General features: G+C 37.3%; 1 protein-coding gene across 2 annotated transcripts in view; it reads right to left on the reverse strand.

Annotated features, from left to right (window-relative positions):
- ube4b (ubiquitination factor E4B, UFD2 homolog (S. cerevisiae)) overlaps nucleotides 1-21,332 on the reverse strand; it is a 96,162-nt gene extending 74,830 nt beyond the window's left edge. The window contains exons 1-2 of one of the 2 annotated variants that reach the window (XM_039755644.1): nucleotides 21,052-21,332; nucleotides 955-1,171 (exon numbers count right to left, since the gene is read on the reverse strand). In XM_039755644.1, coding sequence (XP_039611578.1) covers nucleotides 955-1,171; nucleotides 21,052-21,075 — 241 coding nt within the window. In that variant the 5' untranslated portion in view covers nucleotides 21,076-21,332. The remainder of the gene's footprint in view (nucleotides 1-954; nucleotides 1,172-21,051) is intronic. The other variant, XM_039755645.1, reaches the window with a different exon arrangement.
- Nucleotides 21,333-21,683: the final 351 nt, after the last annotated feature.

The raw sequence follows: 21,683 nt of genomic DNA on the forward strand, positions 1-21,683 counted from the left end.
GCAAAGACATAGTGTCTTAAAATGTGTAAACTAATTCTCCAATGATAAGAGCAAAGGCAAAACAAAAAATACTAAATGCAATAAATGCTTAGATATAAAGAATTCAATGCACACACCATCAATTAAATCCTTGGGTGTTGAAACACAACATTATACGTCAAAATAATTGACTGCACACACATGGTACTCTCATAGTTACAGAATAATAAAACAAAAATCATAAAAAAAAAATAAAAAAAAAAATCGGCAGGTTAATGTTTAGACCTCATTGATACCACTGAACAAATAACACTTAAAATTAGCCAAAAATTAAATCATTATCCTATGTATGTACAATAAAATAAAAAATGTCTGTATATCTTAAAAATACATTTTATTAAAAACAATAATCTTGTGCAGGCTGTTTCAACAATTAAATAATCTAGTTGTTCCAACTATTAATGGATCCACTTAATGCAGTTCATGGTCACAGCATGAACCCTGGCTCTTGTCCATTGCACAGCACTCTTACACACACCAACAATTAATATACATGTGACCAGTTTAGGCTAGCTAAATAAACCTACGGATTCTAACCTATAAATTTGGAGCACTAAGGAATCTAGTTTATTTAGTTTAATCATTTTATAGATATTACTTCAAACCATACTGAAGGTCTAGATTACCACAAGAATCAATAAGCCAACTACAGTTTTTTGTGGAAAAAACAAAAAAAAAAAGAACACACTATAGCCTTAAGGGAAGACTCACTCATATCACTACATTAAAACATGTACTTAAACTGACTGTGCAATTCATTTGTACATACCCAAAATACCCAGCTTTTTAAAAATGATTTCCACAGGTTAAGCTAAATCCGTCTCACCTTTATGCTTCCAAGCACAATCACAAAAACCACATACACCTCAATGCTCCCACTTTACAAAGCAGAAACCTTTATAAATGATATTATACCTGAGGCTCCAATAGGAGAGGTAACAGGTGTCATGCTCTGAACATTTAGGCCAAAATTATGAGAAGGACCTGGTGTGGGGGCCAGTGGAGTCACTGCAGGTGCCAATGGCGGCCCAGGTGGATTTTCCCGTTGTGGTGACGTCAAAGGAGTGCTAAGAGGTGTGCTGGGTTGAGATGTCTGGCCACCAGCAAGCCGAGCAAGGCGCCGTCTGCGTATCTAAAATCAACACAAACAGTTAGATTTGGCTCTGGCTACAAGAACTTTATTTTACACAACATTACAGAGAAATACATTTTTGTATAACAGAACCTTTACGTTAAGTCATCATGAACTTACAGATCATTGCAAGATATATAGTTATCGTTTACAAGTTCAGTTGTATCACTACTTAAGACAGTCGGTTAGGCAATAAAACTGCACTAATTTACAGTGCATCCAGAAAGTATTCACAGCGCATCACTTTTTTCATATTTTGTTATGTTACAGCCTTATTCCAAAATGGATTGAATTATTTTTTTTTCCTCAGAATTCTACACACAACACCCCATAATCACAACGTGAAAAAAGTTTACTTGAGATTTTTGCAAATTTATTAAAAATAAAAAAATTGAGAAAGCGCATGTGCATAAGTATTCACAGCCTTTGCCATAAAGCTCAAAATTGAGCTCAGGTGCATCCTGTTTCCCCTGATCATCCTTGAGATGTTTCTGCAGCTTAATTGGAGTCCACCTGTGGTAAATTCAGTTGAATGGACATGATTTGGAAAGGCACACACCTGTCTATATAAGGTCCCACAGTTGACAGTTCATGTCAGAGCACAAACCAAGTATGAAGTCAAAGGAATTGTCTGTAGACCTCTGAGACTGGATTGTCTCGAGGCACAAATCTGGGGAGGGTTACAGAAAAATTTCTGCTCCTTTGAAGGTTCCAATGAGCACAGCGGCCTCCATAATACGTAAGTGGAAGAAGTTCAAAACCACCAGGACTCTTCCTAGAGCTGGCCGGCCATCTAAACAGAGCGATCGGGGGAGAAGGGCCTTAGTCAGGGAGGTGACCAAGCACCCGATGGTCACTCTGTCAGAGCTCCAGAGGTCCTCTGTGGAGAGAGGAGAACCTTTCAGAAGGACAACCATCTCTGCAGAAAAACACCAATCAGGCCTGTATGGCAGAGTAGTAAAAGGCACATGGCAGCCCGCCTGGAATTTGCCAAAAGGCACCTGAAGGACTCTCAGACCATGAGAAACAAAATTCTCTGGTCTGATGAGACAAATTGAACTCTTTGGTGTGAATGCCAGGCGTCACGTTTGGAGGAAACCAGGCACCGCTCATAACCAGGCCAATACCATCCCTACAGTGAAGCATGGTGGTGGCAGCATCATGCTGTGGGGATGTTTTTCAGCGGAAGGAACTGGGAGACTAGTCACGATAAAGGGAAAGATGACTGCAGCAATGTACAGACATATCCTGGATGAAAACCTGCTCCAGAGCGCTCTTGACCTCAGACTGGGGCGACGGTTCACCTTTCAGCAGGACAACGACCCTAAGCACACAGCCAAGATATCAAAGGAGTGACTTCAGGACAACTCTGTGAACGTCCTTGAGTGGCCCAGCCAGAGCCCAGACTTGAATCCGATTGAACATCTCTGGAGAGATCTTAAAATGGCTGTGCACCAACGCTTCCCATCCAACCTGATGGAGCCTGAGAGGTGCTGCAAAGAGGAATGGGCGAAACTGGCCAAGGATAGGTGTGCCAAGCTTGTGGCATCATATTCAAAAAGACTTGAGGCTGTAATTGCTGCCAAAGGTGCATCGACAAAGTATTGAGCAAAGGTTGTGAATACTTATGTACATGTGATTTCTCAGTTTTTTTATTTTTAATAAATTTGCAAAAACCTTAAGTAAACTTTTTTCACGTTGTCATTACGGGGTGTTGTGTGTAGAATTCTGAGGAAAAAAATGAATTTAACCCATTTTGGAATAAGGCTGTAACATAAAATGTGGAAAAAATGATGCGCTGTGAATACTTTCTGGATGCACTGTAGATTGGCTAGTTCACATGAACATACGCTTTACACAAATTTTGAATGATATGAATTTACAAACAAACCTGCAAGACTGTGTATTAAAGGCCAATTTTATCAAAACTATAACAATAGATTTGTAAGGTAGAAATTTGGAGGAATCACCTATATTTTTAAGGTTCCTCTCATGTAATAATACATAAGCACGGCAACCACTGCAAAATTAGATAAAATATGAAATTCTCCTGTTTTCAACAATGTGAGTCACACAGGGTTAAGTGTTATCTGCTGTGACATGATCACTTAAAAATGAAAATCTGTTTGACACCAACTCAGTGAAAAAAAGTAAAATGTAAATAAATCCGGGAACCAAAAACAAATATTTGCCTCCTATTTAAGCGGCTTGCAAGATTTCCACCTTGTTGGGCATTTTATTTTGGATTGGTGTGCCTTCATTATATGGATTACATTTGATTTTTCTGGCTAATTCAGGTTTACCCCTCAAAGCCAAAAGACATGACCCGAATGAGACAAGCTGGAATATATACAAATGTACCAATACTGAAAAGCAGTACAAACCAAAGTTAATTTCTTACCAATATAGTTACCAAGGGCGGCACGGTGGCACAGTGGTAGCGCTGCTGCCTCGCAGTTAGGAGACCCGGGTTTGCTTCCCGGGTCCTCCCTGCGTGGAGTTTGCATGTTCTCCCGTGTCTGCGTGGGTTTCCTCCGGGCACTCCGGTTTCCTCCCACAATCCAAAGACATGCAGGTTAGGTGGACTGGCGATTCTAAATTGGCCCTAGTGTGTGCTTGGTGTGTGGGTGTGTTTGTGTGTGTCCTGCGGTGGGTTGGCACCCTGCCCAGGATTGGTTCCTGCATTGTGCCCTGTGTTGGCTGGGATTGGCTCCAGCAGACCCCCGTGACCCTGTATTCGGATTCAGCGGGTTAGAAAATGGATGGATGGATATAGTTACCAATAGAGGTCTCACAAGTAATTGAGTAACTTGGTTAACTCAATTACAAAAATCCTTGATTAACATCTACCTCCTCAAGTAACTGGCAAATTGATGGAATGTTACAAAGCATGGATGAGGGTCCCGGCAGAAAGAGCTAGAAAGTGTTGGTGAAGCGAGATCCTTTAACTTTAAAAGAAAATTCAGTGTTCTACTGACACTATAAAACTAAAATAGTGCACCATCAAAGAAAAAAGGGCTACGCAGCAACATTTAAAAAGACAACAGGTTTAATCTAAGGCGTGCTTGATGACACAAAGTGAGCTATAGCTAACCATAGACTCATAATTATAAGCTGTCATATAGTTTAATTTCCTTCTATACTGTACTTATCTGAAATAAAGCTTAATTAAGAAAATAATTTTAACCAATTTGTCTTGTAATATATATTCTGACACACTGATTCAATTAATTGATGCTGGCAGTTAAACACTGCTGAAACATAATTTGCTATATTCATATAGGGTTTTTTTTTGTTTTTCTCTCCCAGCTAGTCATTCCTATAGTTTCTTGAGGTATAATTATAAATATGTATTACCATTCTAATTATGCGGTACTTGTTTCTTACCAAAACATATACTACAGTGGTGGACAAAATGGTGATCCGAATGCCAGCAAGATCTATAAAATGAAAACATTTCATGAACTGTACACCTTGGAAACAAAAATATCAACTGATGCAGCAGGTAACTTTTAAAATGACAAGGGTTGCTACAGCTGAGTAAATGTCCCGAAATATTCAGTAGCGTGACGGCTTGAATGTTGCAGCAACAGTCCTGTCATAGATTTTCAATGTTACAGTGCTGGTGGTTGGACATTTTGAAATTAGACAGTCATACTCGATTATAAACAGATCTTGCCTTTTGAAGTCACTAAATTGGCACAAGTGGATACCATTAACTATTAAGAAATATGGCTCCTTACCTTGTTCTCTGGTAAACTAGAGTTTGTGAAAATGCTTGTAAATATTAGCCCCAGAGTTAGAACACACTTTCAGGCTTAAAGCTCATTTTACTAACAGGATGACACACTTAATGGTGCAACCGTGACAAGGTTTAATGAAGCTGTATATACTGACTACAAGCTTTGTCAACTAAATGTGTAGGACACTATAAATGACATACTGCAATTCAGAATAGCTCTAAACGTCAGATGATACTTTGACAACAAACTTATTGATGGAGTCTAAATTAAGCATGGCAACATAATTTGAGAATACAGCATTATTGCAGTACTTCAGTTCATTTTTGATAATATATTTTTGGGTATATTGGAAACAGATCACGCATCAACATGACATAAACCTTTAAAAAACATTCATTCTTTAAAAGTATTTCCAAGATGATGATTGTGTTTACATTGTGGTAAGAGTGCTATGAACTTGTATACAATAAAACACTGTATATTAAAAAATAAATAAATAATAACTGCTGTTAAAAGCCACAGGTAAACCTCCACCCCATATATAAATCTGGGTTCCGGAAATGTACCATACTACTAGGTTTGCAAAGCTGGTAGCCCAGCTGAGTACCATATGCATTTATGATTTGTCCACCCCAATACTGTATGACACACAAACGATCACAATACAAACCTTAAAAAAGCCACAAATCAATTAAATGTTCATGTTTATCAAGACGATAAAAGGGTAACGTGCTTAATAAGTTTACAAGTAGAACAGACACATTTTGCTGTTAATTTAATAAGCCTATTATTTACTAAGCAGCAATTCCAAATTCTTCTTTTTCTAATTGAAAATGTAAACTGCTGTAACTTAACACAGAGTTCACTTATCATCCAAACATAGACAAGCAGTATTAGTTTAAAGGACAAAATAAAAAGGCCTGAATTCATTAAAGTAGCTTTTCTTGCCATTTGTCTAACTGCAAAATGACTCCTACTTTATCTTTTTCTCTGTTTAATAATCAACTTTCTTTAACGTAAAAGGTAATATTTCAGTCTTCTCTCTTTAGCTCTCTCATAAAGTCTGCTTTAATGCATTCTGTTTACAGGGAGGAAAAAAAACACAAGCTAGCTTTACTACTGTACTACCTTGTGTAAATCAGAACGACAACTAAATTACTGCAAAACTTAGAAAAGCAAATGCAGAAAAAGTTATGTTTTGTGATCTGTCAATTTACTGATCAAAGAGTGAGCCTTTTGTAGTGAAAATCAGCCAATTCACATTGGTGGCCAACCTATGGAAGCATCACTATTACTAGCCGTTTAGCAAACTAAATGTGTTAAGAAAGACCTATCAAAACTTAAAGTAACTAATTCTTGGATAAACAGAACATCATAATTGCATGCTGAAGAAAAAGAAAAAGAATGGACACATCTTAATATATTTATAGGTTACCAGCAATGTGTAAAAAGCAGGTATTGTATAGAATGCCTAGGAAATCTATAAAATGTGTGATTTTATAGATAAAGCATGACATGTCCAGGTTACTTCAATATGCTATATACTTTCCCTAGACACTGTATATAATACCTAGACATTATACAGAATGACAAATACTATTTGCCTTTTGGCAATGCCTAGGAAATGTTTGAAGTTTAAATTGTTTCATACTTTGATGTTCCATTTTCAACATTCTATAGATTTCCTAGGCATTCTACACAATGCCTAACTTTACACATGGACTGTAACATATATATGTAAAGTCACTGGGAAATACACTACAGTGTTTATCACACACACTTTAATAAATCAGCACATAGTTAATATCAGTTTCCAAAATTTTCTCCAAAGTGGAGAAAATAGAAGATGGCACAGAGTAGATGGGGCAAGTCACTGTTTGCTGGAAGGCAGCAAACACATATTTTATAGACATGGCAGGCCTAACAATGTATGCAATACCAGATTTGAGTATGCATCTGCCAACAAAACCATATCTATATGTAAATCACTGTGTGTATGGGCAATGAATTAAAAAAAAAAAAAAGAAAATGATTTGAGTACACACAGCATAGGAAAAATTGGAAACATGTATATTTGACGCTGACAAATATATTGTTTCACATACATCACTATAGTTTGAAAGCAGGTGCATACTCAAATCAAATCAAATTAATTCATAACATACTGACAACTTTGCAACTATACCAGACACACTGCAAACTTTTGAGCAGAGCATCCTTTGTTAAAAGTCATAACAGAACATAACCATTAATGAACTAGCAACTGGTCGTTCACCACTGGAAAAAAGTAAAACTCTGGCCATTGTGAGCAGACAAACAGGAAAAAATATTCTTACCTCAACAATACAATTGTCAAGAGGAGTGGTGGCTCTGAGGCTGGGGATCTGCACTGGCAATCGGAAGGTTGCTGGTTTGAATCCCGTAAATGCCAAAAGGGACTCTGCTCTGTTGGGCCCTTGAGCAAGACCCTTAACCTGCAATTGCGGAGCGCTTTGAGTAGTGAGAAAAGCGCTATATAAATGTAAAGAATTATTATTATTAATAAAAGCACCAATAATCTCTGATAAAATGTACTCACTGCAGCTTTCTTTTGTTGTCACAACTATGTCTCAGAAATGCAGAAGGTATAGTTGCTTATGTTGAAATGTTTGTTGCTACAAAGTGGATGTATTTGTTCAACTTTAAGACTTTTGTTATGTTTGGAGTGGTGCCCATTAAAGCCCATTTTAAACTGCAAAAAATGTTTTAAAACATGTATAAAAAATGATTCAAATTAGAACACAATTAAAAAAAAAAAAAAAACACACACACACACACATACATACAGTGCATCCGGAAAGTATTCACAGCGCATCACTTTTTCCACATTTGTTATGTTACAGCCTTATTCCAAAATGGATTAAATTCATTTTTTTCCTCAGAACTCTACACACAACACCCCATAATGACAACGTGAAAAAGTTTACTTGAGGTTTTTGCAAATTTATTAAAAATAAAAAAACTGAGAAATCACATGTACATAAGTATTCACAACCTTTGCTCAATACTTTGTCGATGCACCTTTGGCAGCAATTACAGCCTCAAGTCTTTATGAATATGATGCCACATGCTTGGCACACCTATCCTTGGCCAGTTTCGCCCATTCCTCTTTGCAGCACCTCTCAAGCTCCATCAGGTTGGATGGGAAGTGTCGGTGCACAGCAATTTTAAGATCTCTCCAGAGATGTTCAATCGGATTCAAGTCTGGGCTCTGGCTGGGCCACTCAAGGACATTCACAGAGTTGTCCTAAAGCCACGCCTTTGATATCCTGGCTGTGTGCTTAGGGTCGTTGTCCTGCTGAAAGATGAACTGTCGCCCCAGTCTGAGGTCAAGAGCACTCTAGAACAGGTTTTCATCCAGGATGTCTCTGTACATTGCTGCAGTCATCTTTCCCTTTATCCTGACTAGTCTCCCAGTTCCTGCCGCTGAAAACATCCGCACAGCATGATGCTGCCACCACCATGCTTCACTGTAGGGATGGTATTGGCCTGGTGATGAGCGGTGCCTGGTTTCCTCCAAACATGACGCCTGGCATTCACGCCAAAGAGTTCAATCTTTGTCTCTTCAGACCAGAGAAGTTTGTTTCTCATGGTCTGAGAGTCCTTCAGGTGCCTTTTGGCAAACTCCAGGCAGGCTGCCATGTGCCTTTTACTAAGGAGTGGCTTCCGTCTGGCCACTCTGCCATACAGGCCTAATTGGTGGATTGCTGCAGAGATGGTTGGCCTTCTGGAAGGTTCTCCTCTCTCCACAGAGGACCATTGGGTTCTTGGTCACCTCCCTGACTAAGGCCCCCCGATCGCTCAGTTTAGATGGCTGGCCAGCTCTAGGAAGAGTCCTGGTGGTTTCGAACTTCTCCCACTTACAGATGATGGAGGCCGCTGTGCTCATTGGGACCTTCAAAGCAGCAGAAATTTTTCTGTAACCCTCCCCAGATTTGTGCCTCGAGACAATCCAATCTCGGAGGTCTACATACAATTCCTTTGACTTCATACTTGGTTTGTGCTCCGACATGAACTGTCAACTGTGGGACCTTATATAGACAGGTGTGTGCCTTTCCAAATCATGTCCATTCAACTGAATTTACCACAGGTGGACTCCAATTGAGCTGCAGAAACATCTCAAGGATGATCAGGGGAAACAGGATGCACCTGAGCTCAATTTTGAGCTTCATGGCAAAGGCTGTGAATACTTATGCACATGTGCTTTCTCAGTTTTTTATTTTTTATAAATTTGCAAAAATCTCAAGTAAACTTTTTTTCACGTTGTCATTATGGGGTGTTGTGTGTAGAATTCTGAGGAAAAAAATGAATTTAATCCATTTTGAAATAAGGCTGTAACATAACAAAATTTGGAAAAAGTGATGCGTTGTGAATACTTTCCGGATGCACTGTACATACACATACATTGTGGACTAAGCCCCGGACAGACATGTTAAATGCACCACCACACGTTTATTTACAACTATTATGTACAATTAATAAAGTGCACACAACCCACTTCTCCCCAAAGTCTAGGCCTTTCTCACACTGCCTTTCTCTTCTTCAAGTCGCCTCCACTCCTCTCCTCCAAGACCTTGTCTTCTCTCCTGACTCCAGCCATCGAATGGAGGAAGGCGGCTCCATATATACATGCCCGGATGTATACATGCCCCTGTGTGGCTGAAGTGCCAGCTGCGCACCCGGAAGCACTCCGGGTGTCCTCGGTCCTCTTCCCCCCAGCCCTTCCGGGTGTGGTGGAAGTGCTGAGGTCCAGGGCTCCAAAGGCATTGGGGCACCCCCTGACGGTGACCACGGGCCCCTACAGGGTTGAGCTTCAAAAGCTCTGTATCCATGGTCCCCAAAGCAACCAGGGCAGTCTCCCCCTCGTGGACTGGAGGAGGCGCAAGCCCCCCTCCGGTGGTCCTGGGCGTCCCGGCTGGGCATTTTGTAGCCCCACTAACTTGTAGAGAAGACCATGGTGAAATTAATGGCTTTTTAATACACTGTCATACGCAATACCTCCTATAAAGGAACAAAGGCTTCACATGCATTCTCTTATTGTAATGAGCATGTCTACAGCTGTCTGTTCAAGCATCCTTTTCCTGTCAGTCATATGCACAACAGGTTTGCAAGGAAACCCATTAAACATCCACAATTATGCATATAGGACTTGTCTGTGGGAGGAAAACTGCACACTGGCATTGACAACAACAGTTGTAGTAATTTAAAAAAAATAAATAACGTGGCAAACAACGTGGCCATTTGGCTTGTCTACACTGTTGATGAAATGAGCTGCTCCATTTGTTAATACCAAAATAAATGTTTCAATGCTTTAATGTATAAAGCAAATTATTCTATTAATACAACATGTACTGTGTTAGCAAAAATGCATGTTCACCAAGATAAAGTTAGCAGGACAAGGAAAACAGCATACTTTATTGCCAAATATAAACATGCAAACGCTAAATGTGTGCAATTTGCTTGGTTTTTGAAGGCAGACTGTTCATAAGTTCTAAAATTTGATGTATGTAGTGAAAGCACACATTATATATTTGTATTGGTAAAATTTAAAGACTACAGGTAACATCAGTCTATTTAATTTTATAATTCAGAATTTGTATACAGTCTAAGCAATAACAATGGCAATGCTAAAAATCCTGTAAAGAGCATTTCTTTATAGTTTCTTATGAGAAGAGCAAGTTTATTACTGCCCACCATAAACAAAGATTCTCCACAACCACAATATTAGATGTTTGATTTAACTCATACATTTATAGTATCCCTTATCTGTATCAGTATTTAAAAAAAAAAAAAACCCTGCTAAATGCTTCATAAGTTAATTCACATTACAGTATAGGATGCTGCACAGCTGTGCATCATAGTTAGAAACTTGCAGACAAAGTAAAAAACCTAAGAATACACAAAAGAACCACCATTTTGTACTCAAAGGTTTTAATAGATAGCAATCTGTGTACTGAACTGGTGGAAACATTTATAAACAAGACAAACTTATCATTGGCAATAACTCCCACCCTATGGTACATATAAGCTGCAAGAGATAGCATCAGCCTACTGCTGGGTCAAAGTTACAGAAAAAGTGGAGTGGGAGATTTTAGAATTAGTAAATATTACCAAAGTAGAAGAATAAAGAGTATTCACAATGTTAATAAATTCTACCCTAAAACCCATCAAACTTAAATCCTACCAAAGAAAGGCCTAATTTAAAAGTTCAAGCAAAACTTCTACAAATACTGAGAGAAAGACAGCTAGAGATGGCAAAGTAGGAGTTGCATCAACATTATGAAGAAAGCAAGAGATGTGGGGTCCAAATAAAACTAATCTGTTCCTGATGTGCTGACTTGTTGATGACAGTATCTAGTTACCAACAGCTTAGTACCGAAATTCAAAGACACTGGGTGTTACCTTGCCCTGCTTTAAAAAAAGTTTAATCAGCGATATTACAGGAGGTGATGGCAAAATTGTACAATATAAGTGGACAGAACCGCCACAGAAAGGACGGTAGAGCATGGTGATATTGTTTTATTCCCAGACTCCAAAGGCTTATTAACTTCTATCAGTACATGCAGGGAGACAACCATTTAGAAAAGAATAAATATTATAGACTGAAAAGTTTCAGCAACCTAAAAATAAACTTATTTTTAAAAAAGCTAATTTATTTCAGTTTAATTGTTGGTAATAAGCCTTGATTCATTTTGGATGATTGCAGTGAAAGCAAAGGAGCCATGTCTTTGAAGGCCAGGCACTAATAATTTACTGGGTTTATCATTGGGCACATTATATCGCCATGTATAATGGAACCAATATATAGAAGCAGAAAAGCAAAGAACTTAAGTCTTGTCTAGAACAAATCGTACGAGTAACTTATCATAGCCCGATTTAAACAAGCCACACCACTGGTGGGAAAAATGAAATCACAAATTATGACTTTTATACCTAACCAGGCTATAAATATGGCTAAGTGCTTAAACTGATGAATATGATTTCACTTAGGAATGGAAAGCTCTATCAAGCAGCTCAAGGGGAGATCAGAAGAAAGTAAAAATATTGATAGACCTCTCTTGGATTCAACAGAAAACTGAAAACAAGAAGTGCATTTGCAACAGAGGCAGGCAAGAGTCTGAGAACAAAGTCGCTGAAGATTCCAGATTCAAAGTGAGAAAGGGTTCAATAAAAAGAAAATTCTTTGATAAATTGGTTTTAATGAACTGACGAAGTCAACCACACTTAAAATCAGAGGCAAACTTGCAAAGATTGGGGTTGCAGTGTGAGAGCAAGAGAACACAAACTATCTATCAAATAGTGAATTCATCTAATGCCAAAATTATTTGAAAGAATTTTAAAATGTATAAATAATTCAGCTAAGACTGAGTAGAATGAAGTATGGTATGGTGTCAGAGCGTAAACAAAACAGTAAAACCCTCTTGCCTCCATTCAACCAGATAACACAAGCTAGTGGTATTTTCCAAGCTTGAAAGAATTTTAAGTTACAAATTACACCTCACTAAAATAACCAAACCACATTTGTAAAAGCTTGCAGAGGATGATGCAGCTGCATGCTAAATTTGTTACCAAATTGGGAAACATATTTAGCTTACAGTTCATATGTCTGCAGTAAAGAGATGTCCATTTTACTCCAAAATGACCATCTAGTTAGCTATAAAAGACATAAAGAGATGGAAGCAAAAGACTAGATCTTGATTGAGCTATTCCGTACTGTCAATGGTTGTATCAATACAAACTTAGCACCACTGGCAGTACAAGATTTAAAGCTTTCTCACAAGACTATCACCTACAGATGCATTCATTAAAACTCCAGAACTAATTAACAAATCAGATTACACAACTTTCCCATAGTCCACACCATGCCCATTTACATAATTCAGTCAAACCTTATCTCTCAGTTCACACAGTTGAATAACTCTCCACTTCTCCCTTACAGACCAGTTCTTCAAAAGCATATAGCAAAGAAGTAACAGGAAATGAAGTCCAAGCCACAAACAAACTGCTACACATATAACATCTTAAAATAAGGGAAATATACAGCAATATTGATAGTAGGACATATGGGGCGTATTAGCTTTAATCCACATGGATCCCAGAGCACAAACTATCATGCTACAGTATGGAGATCATCAGAAGTAGAGCAGAAAAAAGCAGAATTTTACAGTCTTCACAAAATATTGTGAATGAACAGCAATGATGTCAAAAGGAATACAATGAAAGGCAAATGGATTCCAGCATGGTTAATTTAAACAGGAGAACAATAAAAGGGTCTTCTCAATGTTGATATATTCTACCCTAAAACACATCAAACTTAAATCCTACCAACAAAAGACAAAATTTATATGGTCAAGTGAATTTCTGAACATAGTGAGAGAAACACATCTGAAGGGGGCAAAGTTGGAGTTGCATCCATTCCATTGGATCTTGATGTACTGACATGTAGATGACAATACATAGATACCAGCAGCTTAGTATTGGAATTCAAAGACATTGGGTAGTAATTTGTTCAATCAAAAGGTATCTTACCCTGCTTTAAAAAATGTTTAGTTGTGACCATATTAACACAGTGTACCAAAATATCAAAAACTAAAGAATGTGATGGTAAAATGTAATATTTTAATAAATAAAGTTTAATAACAACTTTCAAAAAGTGCACAGATCCACTACAGAAAGGCTACCAGAGCAAGTCCAAAAATCAAACAATATAATGCCACAGAAAAACAGGAAACAAAGAAGGCAGGAATACTGCTAACAGCAAACTAGACAGAGAGGCTGAAAAGGCTTTCTGTAAGAATGATGATGGAACTAGTCATTATTAACATCGCAGTGCAGTGCAAATTGGCAATGGCTTTGAGGGCACATTTTGAGTCAACACAGATTAAATTTCCAGATGCATGACAAATCTTGAGATGATCCAGATACAAAAGAAATGGATGCAAGCCTGTTCTGCAAGCTCTTTTAATTACTGGGGTTATTGTTTTCCTGGCTTGAGCTGTTGTTGGGTTGAAACCTGAAAACAGATAAATCTGCTGGCCATGACAAGGCAGATTAGGGAATTTCTGAGGCTGTTTAAGTGCTGTCTAAAGAAAATGTGCATAGACCCCCAAAAAAACTCATTATAATGAGTCTCGGTATTGAGAATTGAGAGAAAAATACCCTATGACATATTTCAGTCACTGGGGGAAAAAGAAAACAACAGACTGGAAAATAAACACATTTTTGTAATACCCAAGCTATTATATCCATAAAGTGAAAACTCTGATACAGCTGCTAAAAATTCTGTATTCCAGGTTTCCTAATTTGACAAACAGGAATGCCTCTTGGCATTCCAATGCTTGGATCTGATTTTTTAAGTCTGCTTACCATGTTCAACAGCACTGTAAAAACCAAAACCTAATTTTTCGGTTCCTTTCTAATTTAAGTCTTCTTAAATTTGGCCAAGTACATCTTGAAAGGCGAGTTATAAGTAGTTATATTTATTTGCTGCTAAAGCAATATGTTAACTCAATTATTACAATTCAAGACCCTTAATTGTCTATTTTAGTTTTAAGCAGCTGTACTTAGGTTTTACTTAGGTTTTAATTGTTTGGTGCTTTCTTAGCCAGTCATCAGTTAATAATGAGATGTAAATGATAAAGTAGCCACCAGCTCTACAGCTAACTTGGTTCCATTACAATGGTGAATGTGCATTATGAAGTAAATGTGTTAATAAAATGTTTAGAAATAAAGCAGTGAAAAAGGGGGGACCGTGAAGTGAAAATCTGCTCCAGTACACAAAACATACGGATAATGTTCTCAGAAAAGGAATTTCTACAATGTAATTAAAATTGGTCTTAGAAGAATGAAAGCACTAACAAGCGATATAGTTAAATGGCAAGTTTCAATTACAGTCTTCTAATTTGAAGTCTTGCTGGAACAAAAAACCTGTAACCACCACAGCCCATCGGGACCATGTGCAACTATTCCTGATTTTAAGGAAATACTTAAAGGTCTTCATAATGCAACATTACATATTTTATATATATATATATATATATATATATATTCAGTTACTTTATTTGTAAAATGAGTGCAGGATCACACTGCCTCCATTTATAAATGAGAGATAGGTAGTCAGACAAAATCTAACTTTCAAGAGCACAACCAGCAAAATGAATATTAATGTGTTTAAACAGCTGTGAACGATTTCGACTGGGTATGTAATGTGCATAAGTACGCAATGAGAATCCCATCTTTGCGAAGGGCTGTGTTTTCTAGTGTCACATTCATTTAAGTTTTTACTAAGGTTTTCAGCAACATAGAATGATCACAAGCACTTCATGCTTTAGGTACGCATCAAGACAAAAAAAATATATAGTATAAATATTAAAAAAAATGAATGTAGCACCCATAATTTTAATGTAGGTTTGAAAATATTCACATATATACTTTTTTAAATATGAATATTGAAACTTTCGTTTTTGATATTTTAATATCCTTAGTGACAAGCTGCTCAACTATATACTTGTGTAAACATTCAGGGAAAGCAGCCATATTAAACTTATTGGTTTCGTTGTCAGTTCTTCACTGGGCTGGATTCCTCAATATGGGATTGTCTAATCATTGCCATCCCAGGATCATCTGATGAAAAGGTAAAAAACCACTTAAAGTATGTACACTGGACTTTGTGTTTTTTTTTACTAGAACACATTTTCTTCCAATGTGTTACCCCAGGAAACCATTCCAAGCACATGTTCATTTACCAAATGTTGGATTTAATTTGGCCTTTTTAATACCGGTCGCCACAAAAAGACTTTCATGTCAAAGTGAAAACAGATTACAGTAAAGTTGTCTAAATTAATTACAAATACAAAAAACAACATAAGCAGTGGCATTAAGTATTCATATGACACACTTGATCATCACTGGAGCAGCTGGCTGGTTTTATAACTCAAATAATTACTTCAGTGGAGATGACTTGTCTGGGGTTTCCAACAACTGCCATATGTACCTAATCTCAAAGGTTCAGTGTGTGTTGTGTGGTGACTAATTTACACAATGAACATAAAACAACATTCCAAGCAGCTCTTTTGAAAGATGGTTGAAAAGCATAAGTCAGGGGAGGTACAAAAAAAATATCTAAGCCCTAAATATCCCATGGAGCAGACCTGGGGACCCGGTGTAGTTGCCAAGTTTTTCTTCCAACCAACCTCTGTTCTTAAATGGACTCCTAGCCTAATTAAGTAAGCTATTATTCCCCACTTTCTGTATTTTGGGGTCAATGAAGAAATTACAAAACTAAAATTTGCCATTTTTTATTAAAATGCATCTATATGGGTATAATGCAGTTTTTGTTAGAAACTTGATGGATCTGATTGAAATTTGGTGACATTCTAGAAGAAAAAAAAAAACAAACTTAACCAACACTAATTTACTTGTTGATATTTTGTTATTAATAATGCCCTAGCAAGTGGGACACTGTAATGCACCGTGTCCCCACAGTGCTGACATCGATCGAGCAGGGAGATGGGGCGTGCGACTTTATTCAAATGAAGGCTGCCTGCAGAAGCAAAAATACAGGAGGAAAATTCGTCAAAGCTTAAAGACGACACATTTAGCAAGCATGCTATGTGCTACTGCCAGGTGTTGAGTGAAACTAACTATGCTCACAACTGATCCAAGAAATAAGGTATTTAACATATGTTAACCCCTGCTGCCCCCATACAGAAATTCAAAAGAAAGCTCAGCTGTTTGCTTATTATTACCTTTTGTGATGTTATATTTGACATAATCTACAAAGCAAGATTCTTGCAGCTGGACAGTGGCGACGTGATGTACTTGGCCAAGTGTGTGCTTGCTTCATTTACTGTGTACATCATATGTGACAATAAATCTGAGAGCTGTAGCGATTACACTTTTTTTTTAAATTAATGCATAGCCTTAAAAAAAGTGCTACTCCCCACCTGCATATCCACAAGTAAAAAAAAAAAAAGGAAATAAAAAAGGAAAAAAGATTAAATGATGGAGCCATGCCAAAATGGAACCATTTTTTTCTATAGCTGATTTAAACAATGTGTTTCAAAATGTGACAGAAAGAGAACAAGGGAGTGTTTTTGAGCAAGTAAAAGTAATTAGTCGTTTTTTATTTGGTAGATATTTATTGAAACCCACTGCATAATGAGACAGTGTAAATTTTAGACTTTCATGCCTATACGCAGTCAAGATTTTCAGCAGATTTTAGCTTTGAATGAGTCGGCTTTAATTCGTCTTTATGCAATATATCATTGTTGGCGAGTCCCTGTACTATGGAATTCTGCTGCAATCTCTTCCACACCAAGAAGTATAGATGCTTTCTGCGGCCCATGGTGTACATAGCTCACCATTTTTTTTCACCTGTTCTTTTCTGTACAATGCTTAAAACAATCAATTTTGTTGCATGTGCCATGTAAAAACGTAGACTGTAATGATTTTTAATTGTCTGTAATAACTTTGAATAAAACATGATTCAGCCATCAGACATGTACTGTATAAACAAAAGACCTGTGTGCGTATGGAGCAATCTGCTCTGCTCAAGCTCAACCACAGCCGCCAGATGGTGCATGCATACACTTTTACATTTTTTCAGTGTTTGCATGCACCTCACTTCTCACTACGAAAGACCTGTATGCAGCAAACGTCACCGCACAACAACAACGTTGTGCTAATGACAAAGATGAAGAGACACAACATTGAAACAAAGGAAATGCTGCGGCTCAACAATGTCCAAGTGAAACACCTCAACAACAGAGGGGTAAGGCTTGAAGTTTTCACTGAAAACGTCTATCTAGAGGTATTTTCTCAAGACAAAGATTAATAGGACTCATATGCCAGCGATACTGCTAAGATATGGTCTCGCCAGTGTCTTCTTTATGAAAGCCATTGGGGCAGCAAGCACTGGTAAAAGCATTGGGTAAATCTTAAAAGAGTTAGCTGATGCCACTCCAAGTCCACAAATACAGTAAAACTGCTAGGGAGTCTACAGGCTGTTTTTTTGTACCAAAGACAACACACAGCTAGCAAATTCATATTAATAAAACTAAAAATAATACTGTAATAATGCATTCCCCTTCCACCATTAACATACAGCTGGTGGTAAACCTGAAAACAAATTCTTGAGCGAACAAAGCAAACACCCATATCTGAAGCTGAGTTTACTTCAGTTCCCTTGCTACCACTGTATGATACACACACAGTGCTCACTGCGAGGTTGAAATCTCCATATCTGATCTACTGTTATATTTCATTTTCCATTTTCTAAGTTTATTTGGGGCTTATTTCAGTTATTACTAGTTCTAATTTTAAGTCCCTCAGTTTCTCTTCAGTTAAACTGTTGTTTCCCTACAATAGGCTCGTTTCAATTTGTAAATTGCTTTTGATCCAAGCCCTCAAAAAGTTGGTAAAAGTACAAGATTACAGATCAAAGTGCTACATTCAAATCTGATTGATGCTACCATTTGTACAGGATGTGTTGCAGGGTGAAATTATATTTACCACCAAAATTCTCATTATTCAACTATTTACTTGTTGGTCTTCAGAAAAATACAGTATTCTGTAAAATTGTGTTTTCCAATGACCATCAACAAAAGCCAAGATCAGTCATTAGGTAAAGCAGGATCTGGTCTACAGCAGAATCAAGGGCAATTGTATGTAGCAAGTCCAAGAGTAAGGAATTACAGCAATAATAATATCCCCTGGTTTAAAAAAACAAAACAAAAAAAAACCCTACAAGCACTGTATACAGAAGGGTAATCAGTTAGTTACATAGTACTACAGATACATCTAATTAGCTGATAGCACTATAACTGAGGCTCACATATATACAAACAAACACACATTTTATATATATATATATATATATATATATATATATATATATATATATATATATATATATATACATACACAACTTTAGGAGAGGGCAATGTATTGGCTGCACAACAGAGGTAGTTTAATTGTGAACTATAAAATGGTGTCTCATCCACATTTGGGTACTGGTTTGTATTCACTACTGGTAGGGCAGGCTTCAGGCTTCTTGACCCCACAACACAATTATGTGGGCTCAATCCATGGACGGGTGAATGAACTAACAGAGTTGTTACTCGCCAGTCAGGACCAGTGCTGCCTAACATATACTGTATAAGCACAGCTTTTCAAATGGTTTTATATTATAAATAAATAAAAGCATTAGGTGCATTACAGGGAAAACACGATCAATGTTTGATATACTGAAAACCTTGTTAAACTTATATGTGAGCTATGCAGCTTCAGTTAACAAAGTTCCCTTACAGTTTAAATTTATTTTTTGACTAAACCTTCAAAAACTACATCTACTATACATCAGTATATATAAAAATACTTCCAAGACCATAGTTATACTCAGGATAAATCTAACAAAGACAACTTGCAAACAACAAAACTACTGCAAATCTTTGAAATGATGTCTGCCTATACAAGAAATAACTAAGAAAGGTCTGACTAATGAGTAAAGTTAAATTGAAATGTATGGGCATAAGGTTACTGACTGAAACATCAACTGAGTTGGAAAATGAATACTTGAGTGAAAACTTTGCATGGTAGAAGAAGCTTCCCTACTGCAGCTTGGCTGAAACTGAGCAATACTAATGTTGGAGGACTTTGCTATTCAACTGAATTCAATCCACATCTTGTTGCATTTCATTTTGCGTTTTTGTGGTTTAAACATGAACTTATGGGAAGGCTGAAGCCTTAGAGAAAAAGGTCAGCCAGTTAGTTATTAAAAGTGGTACTTTCCCCATTAATACCAACTGTGAATCCCACCATGGGTTTATTTTGTTTTACTGATAATAACTGGGAGTCACTGTCTAATTCTACTCCCTAGCCAATAACTCACATCTCAATAATTATGTTAATCAGGACTTTCCATTACTATTTATAATAATCACTGATGTTCAAATTAACCTGTGTGTGTATTTAAATAAATGATCTAATTTTTAGTCATTTACAGTTGTAAACACATAGGCACATCTAAATGCTGTGTCTTTAACCTTCTTTTTTCCAGCATGGAAATAAACTTCAACCTTTTTTTCCTTTGCAGATTCAAGAGTTATAAAGAGGTGCAAACGCTCTCTGCCCTTACTCAGCAAAGAGTACTACTTTATTTTAATTAAATTAACTGAACGTTAGTGTGTGTGTGTACCTATCTATGGTGAAGAAAACCTATATCATTCAGGTTCTGATAGGGCATTAGAGCAAAAACAACAACAGATTCTTTTCCAAAGTCCAAATATTACTCTCCCCTCAAATCTGGCGAGAAGGATTTTGTGGGGCTTCCTAGTACAATTAAAACTGACCTACCTACACGACCAGCCTTTTCCCAAATTCAATCAATAAGAATGCATTTTAAATCTGTGCCACTTCACTTCCTATAGTGGCATCTATCCTTGGAGGCAGTAAAATGTTTGTAATCACCTACGTTGTTGTAATCCTGTATTACGTGTGTCTTACAATTACAACTTCATTTAACTTAGTGGTTCTCTATAAAGGTTGCTCGTATGGTCAATATACACGTGAGGGATGTATGAAGCGTGATTAAATATTAAATCTAACAGACTGACTGAATGAATGAATGGTCTTGTACGGAAATTACAAGAAGTGCTTTGCAAAGCATTCACAACGTGTTCACAGTGAATGGAGCTATAAAGTACAGTCTACATAAATTTCACAGAAATCTCTGAAATATTGTAAACGACTACGTATATGGCATTTAAAGCATTTTTGTGGAAGTGGATATTAACTGCATAGCCCAGAACTGTGTGTTTTTCTAACAGAAACTCCTCCTCAAAGGATACGTTAAACCGAAGCTCACAAAATCAGAATAACTGTCAAACGCAAGAATGTTCTGAAGCTGAATGTGCACTGGTGATATAAATCATCTTTTCTTTCCGTCTTTACTTAAAAAGTAAATCAGAAACAGTTTATGTCATTCTGTACTTGAATAGAAAAAGTAGAAACAAAACCACGAGATGGCAAAGCTAGTGACAGGTCATGCAAAAAATGATATAATGTATATATGAAAATGCACAGACAACGTGCACTTACCTCGTCGGCACTGAGCTCTTCCATTGGTTTCCTTTTAATTTTTAATATCGCTCTCTAACTCTCTTTTAAAAACAAAAAAAAATCAAATGAAGTGCATAGTCCTAAGCCACGTATAATATAAATTACTATAGTTTTTGCCCGTGCAAGTACGCTGAACTAATAAGGTATAATTTAAAAACAACTAGCCCGTACTGCCCGACGCTCAAGGAGAAGAATGAAACAAAACACAAAGTATTATTCATCAAAACAACGAGGCGGCCATTTTGGTTCTACAAAAAAAAAGGGAATCACGTGACCTGCTGGGTCGCGGGTACATTCACTTGAGCCGAGGGGCGTGACGGCCAATCAGAGGCCGCCAGTCGCATGTGAGCGCTCAGCAACAGAGGCATAGGGGCGGATTCAGGGCGGGGCATGAGACTTATTAGCCGAAGACACATCATTCTACGGAACGCCGCTTGAGTCATAAAAGATTCAGAATATACGCGAAAAGCAGGAGCTTTACGGCTTGTTTTTTTAACAATACGTGCAATATGTATCCCTTGCTTTAAATATTTAACTTTACACATCTGCACATCACAAGACATTATTTGATAATCAAACATAGTAATCCAAGAAGTCGATTACAAAAAAAC

The sequence above is a fragment of the Polypterus senegalus genome, chromosome 6 (genome assembly GCF_016835505.1).
Source record: "Polypterus senegalus isolate Bchr_013 chromosome 6, ASM1683550v1, whole genome shotgun sequence".
NCBI classification, from domain to species: domain Eukaryota; kingdom Metazoa; phylum Chordata; class Cladistia; order Polypteriformes; family Polypteridae; genus Polypterus; species Polypterus senegalus.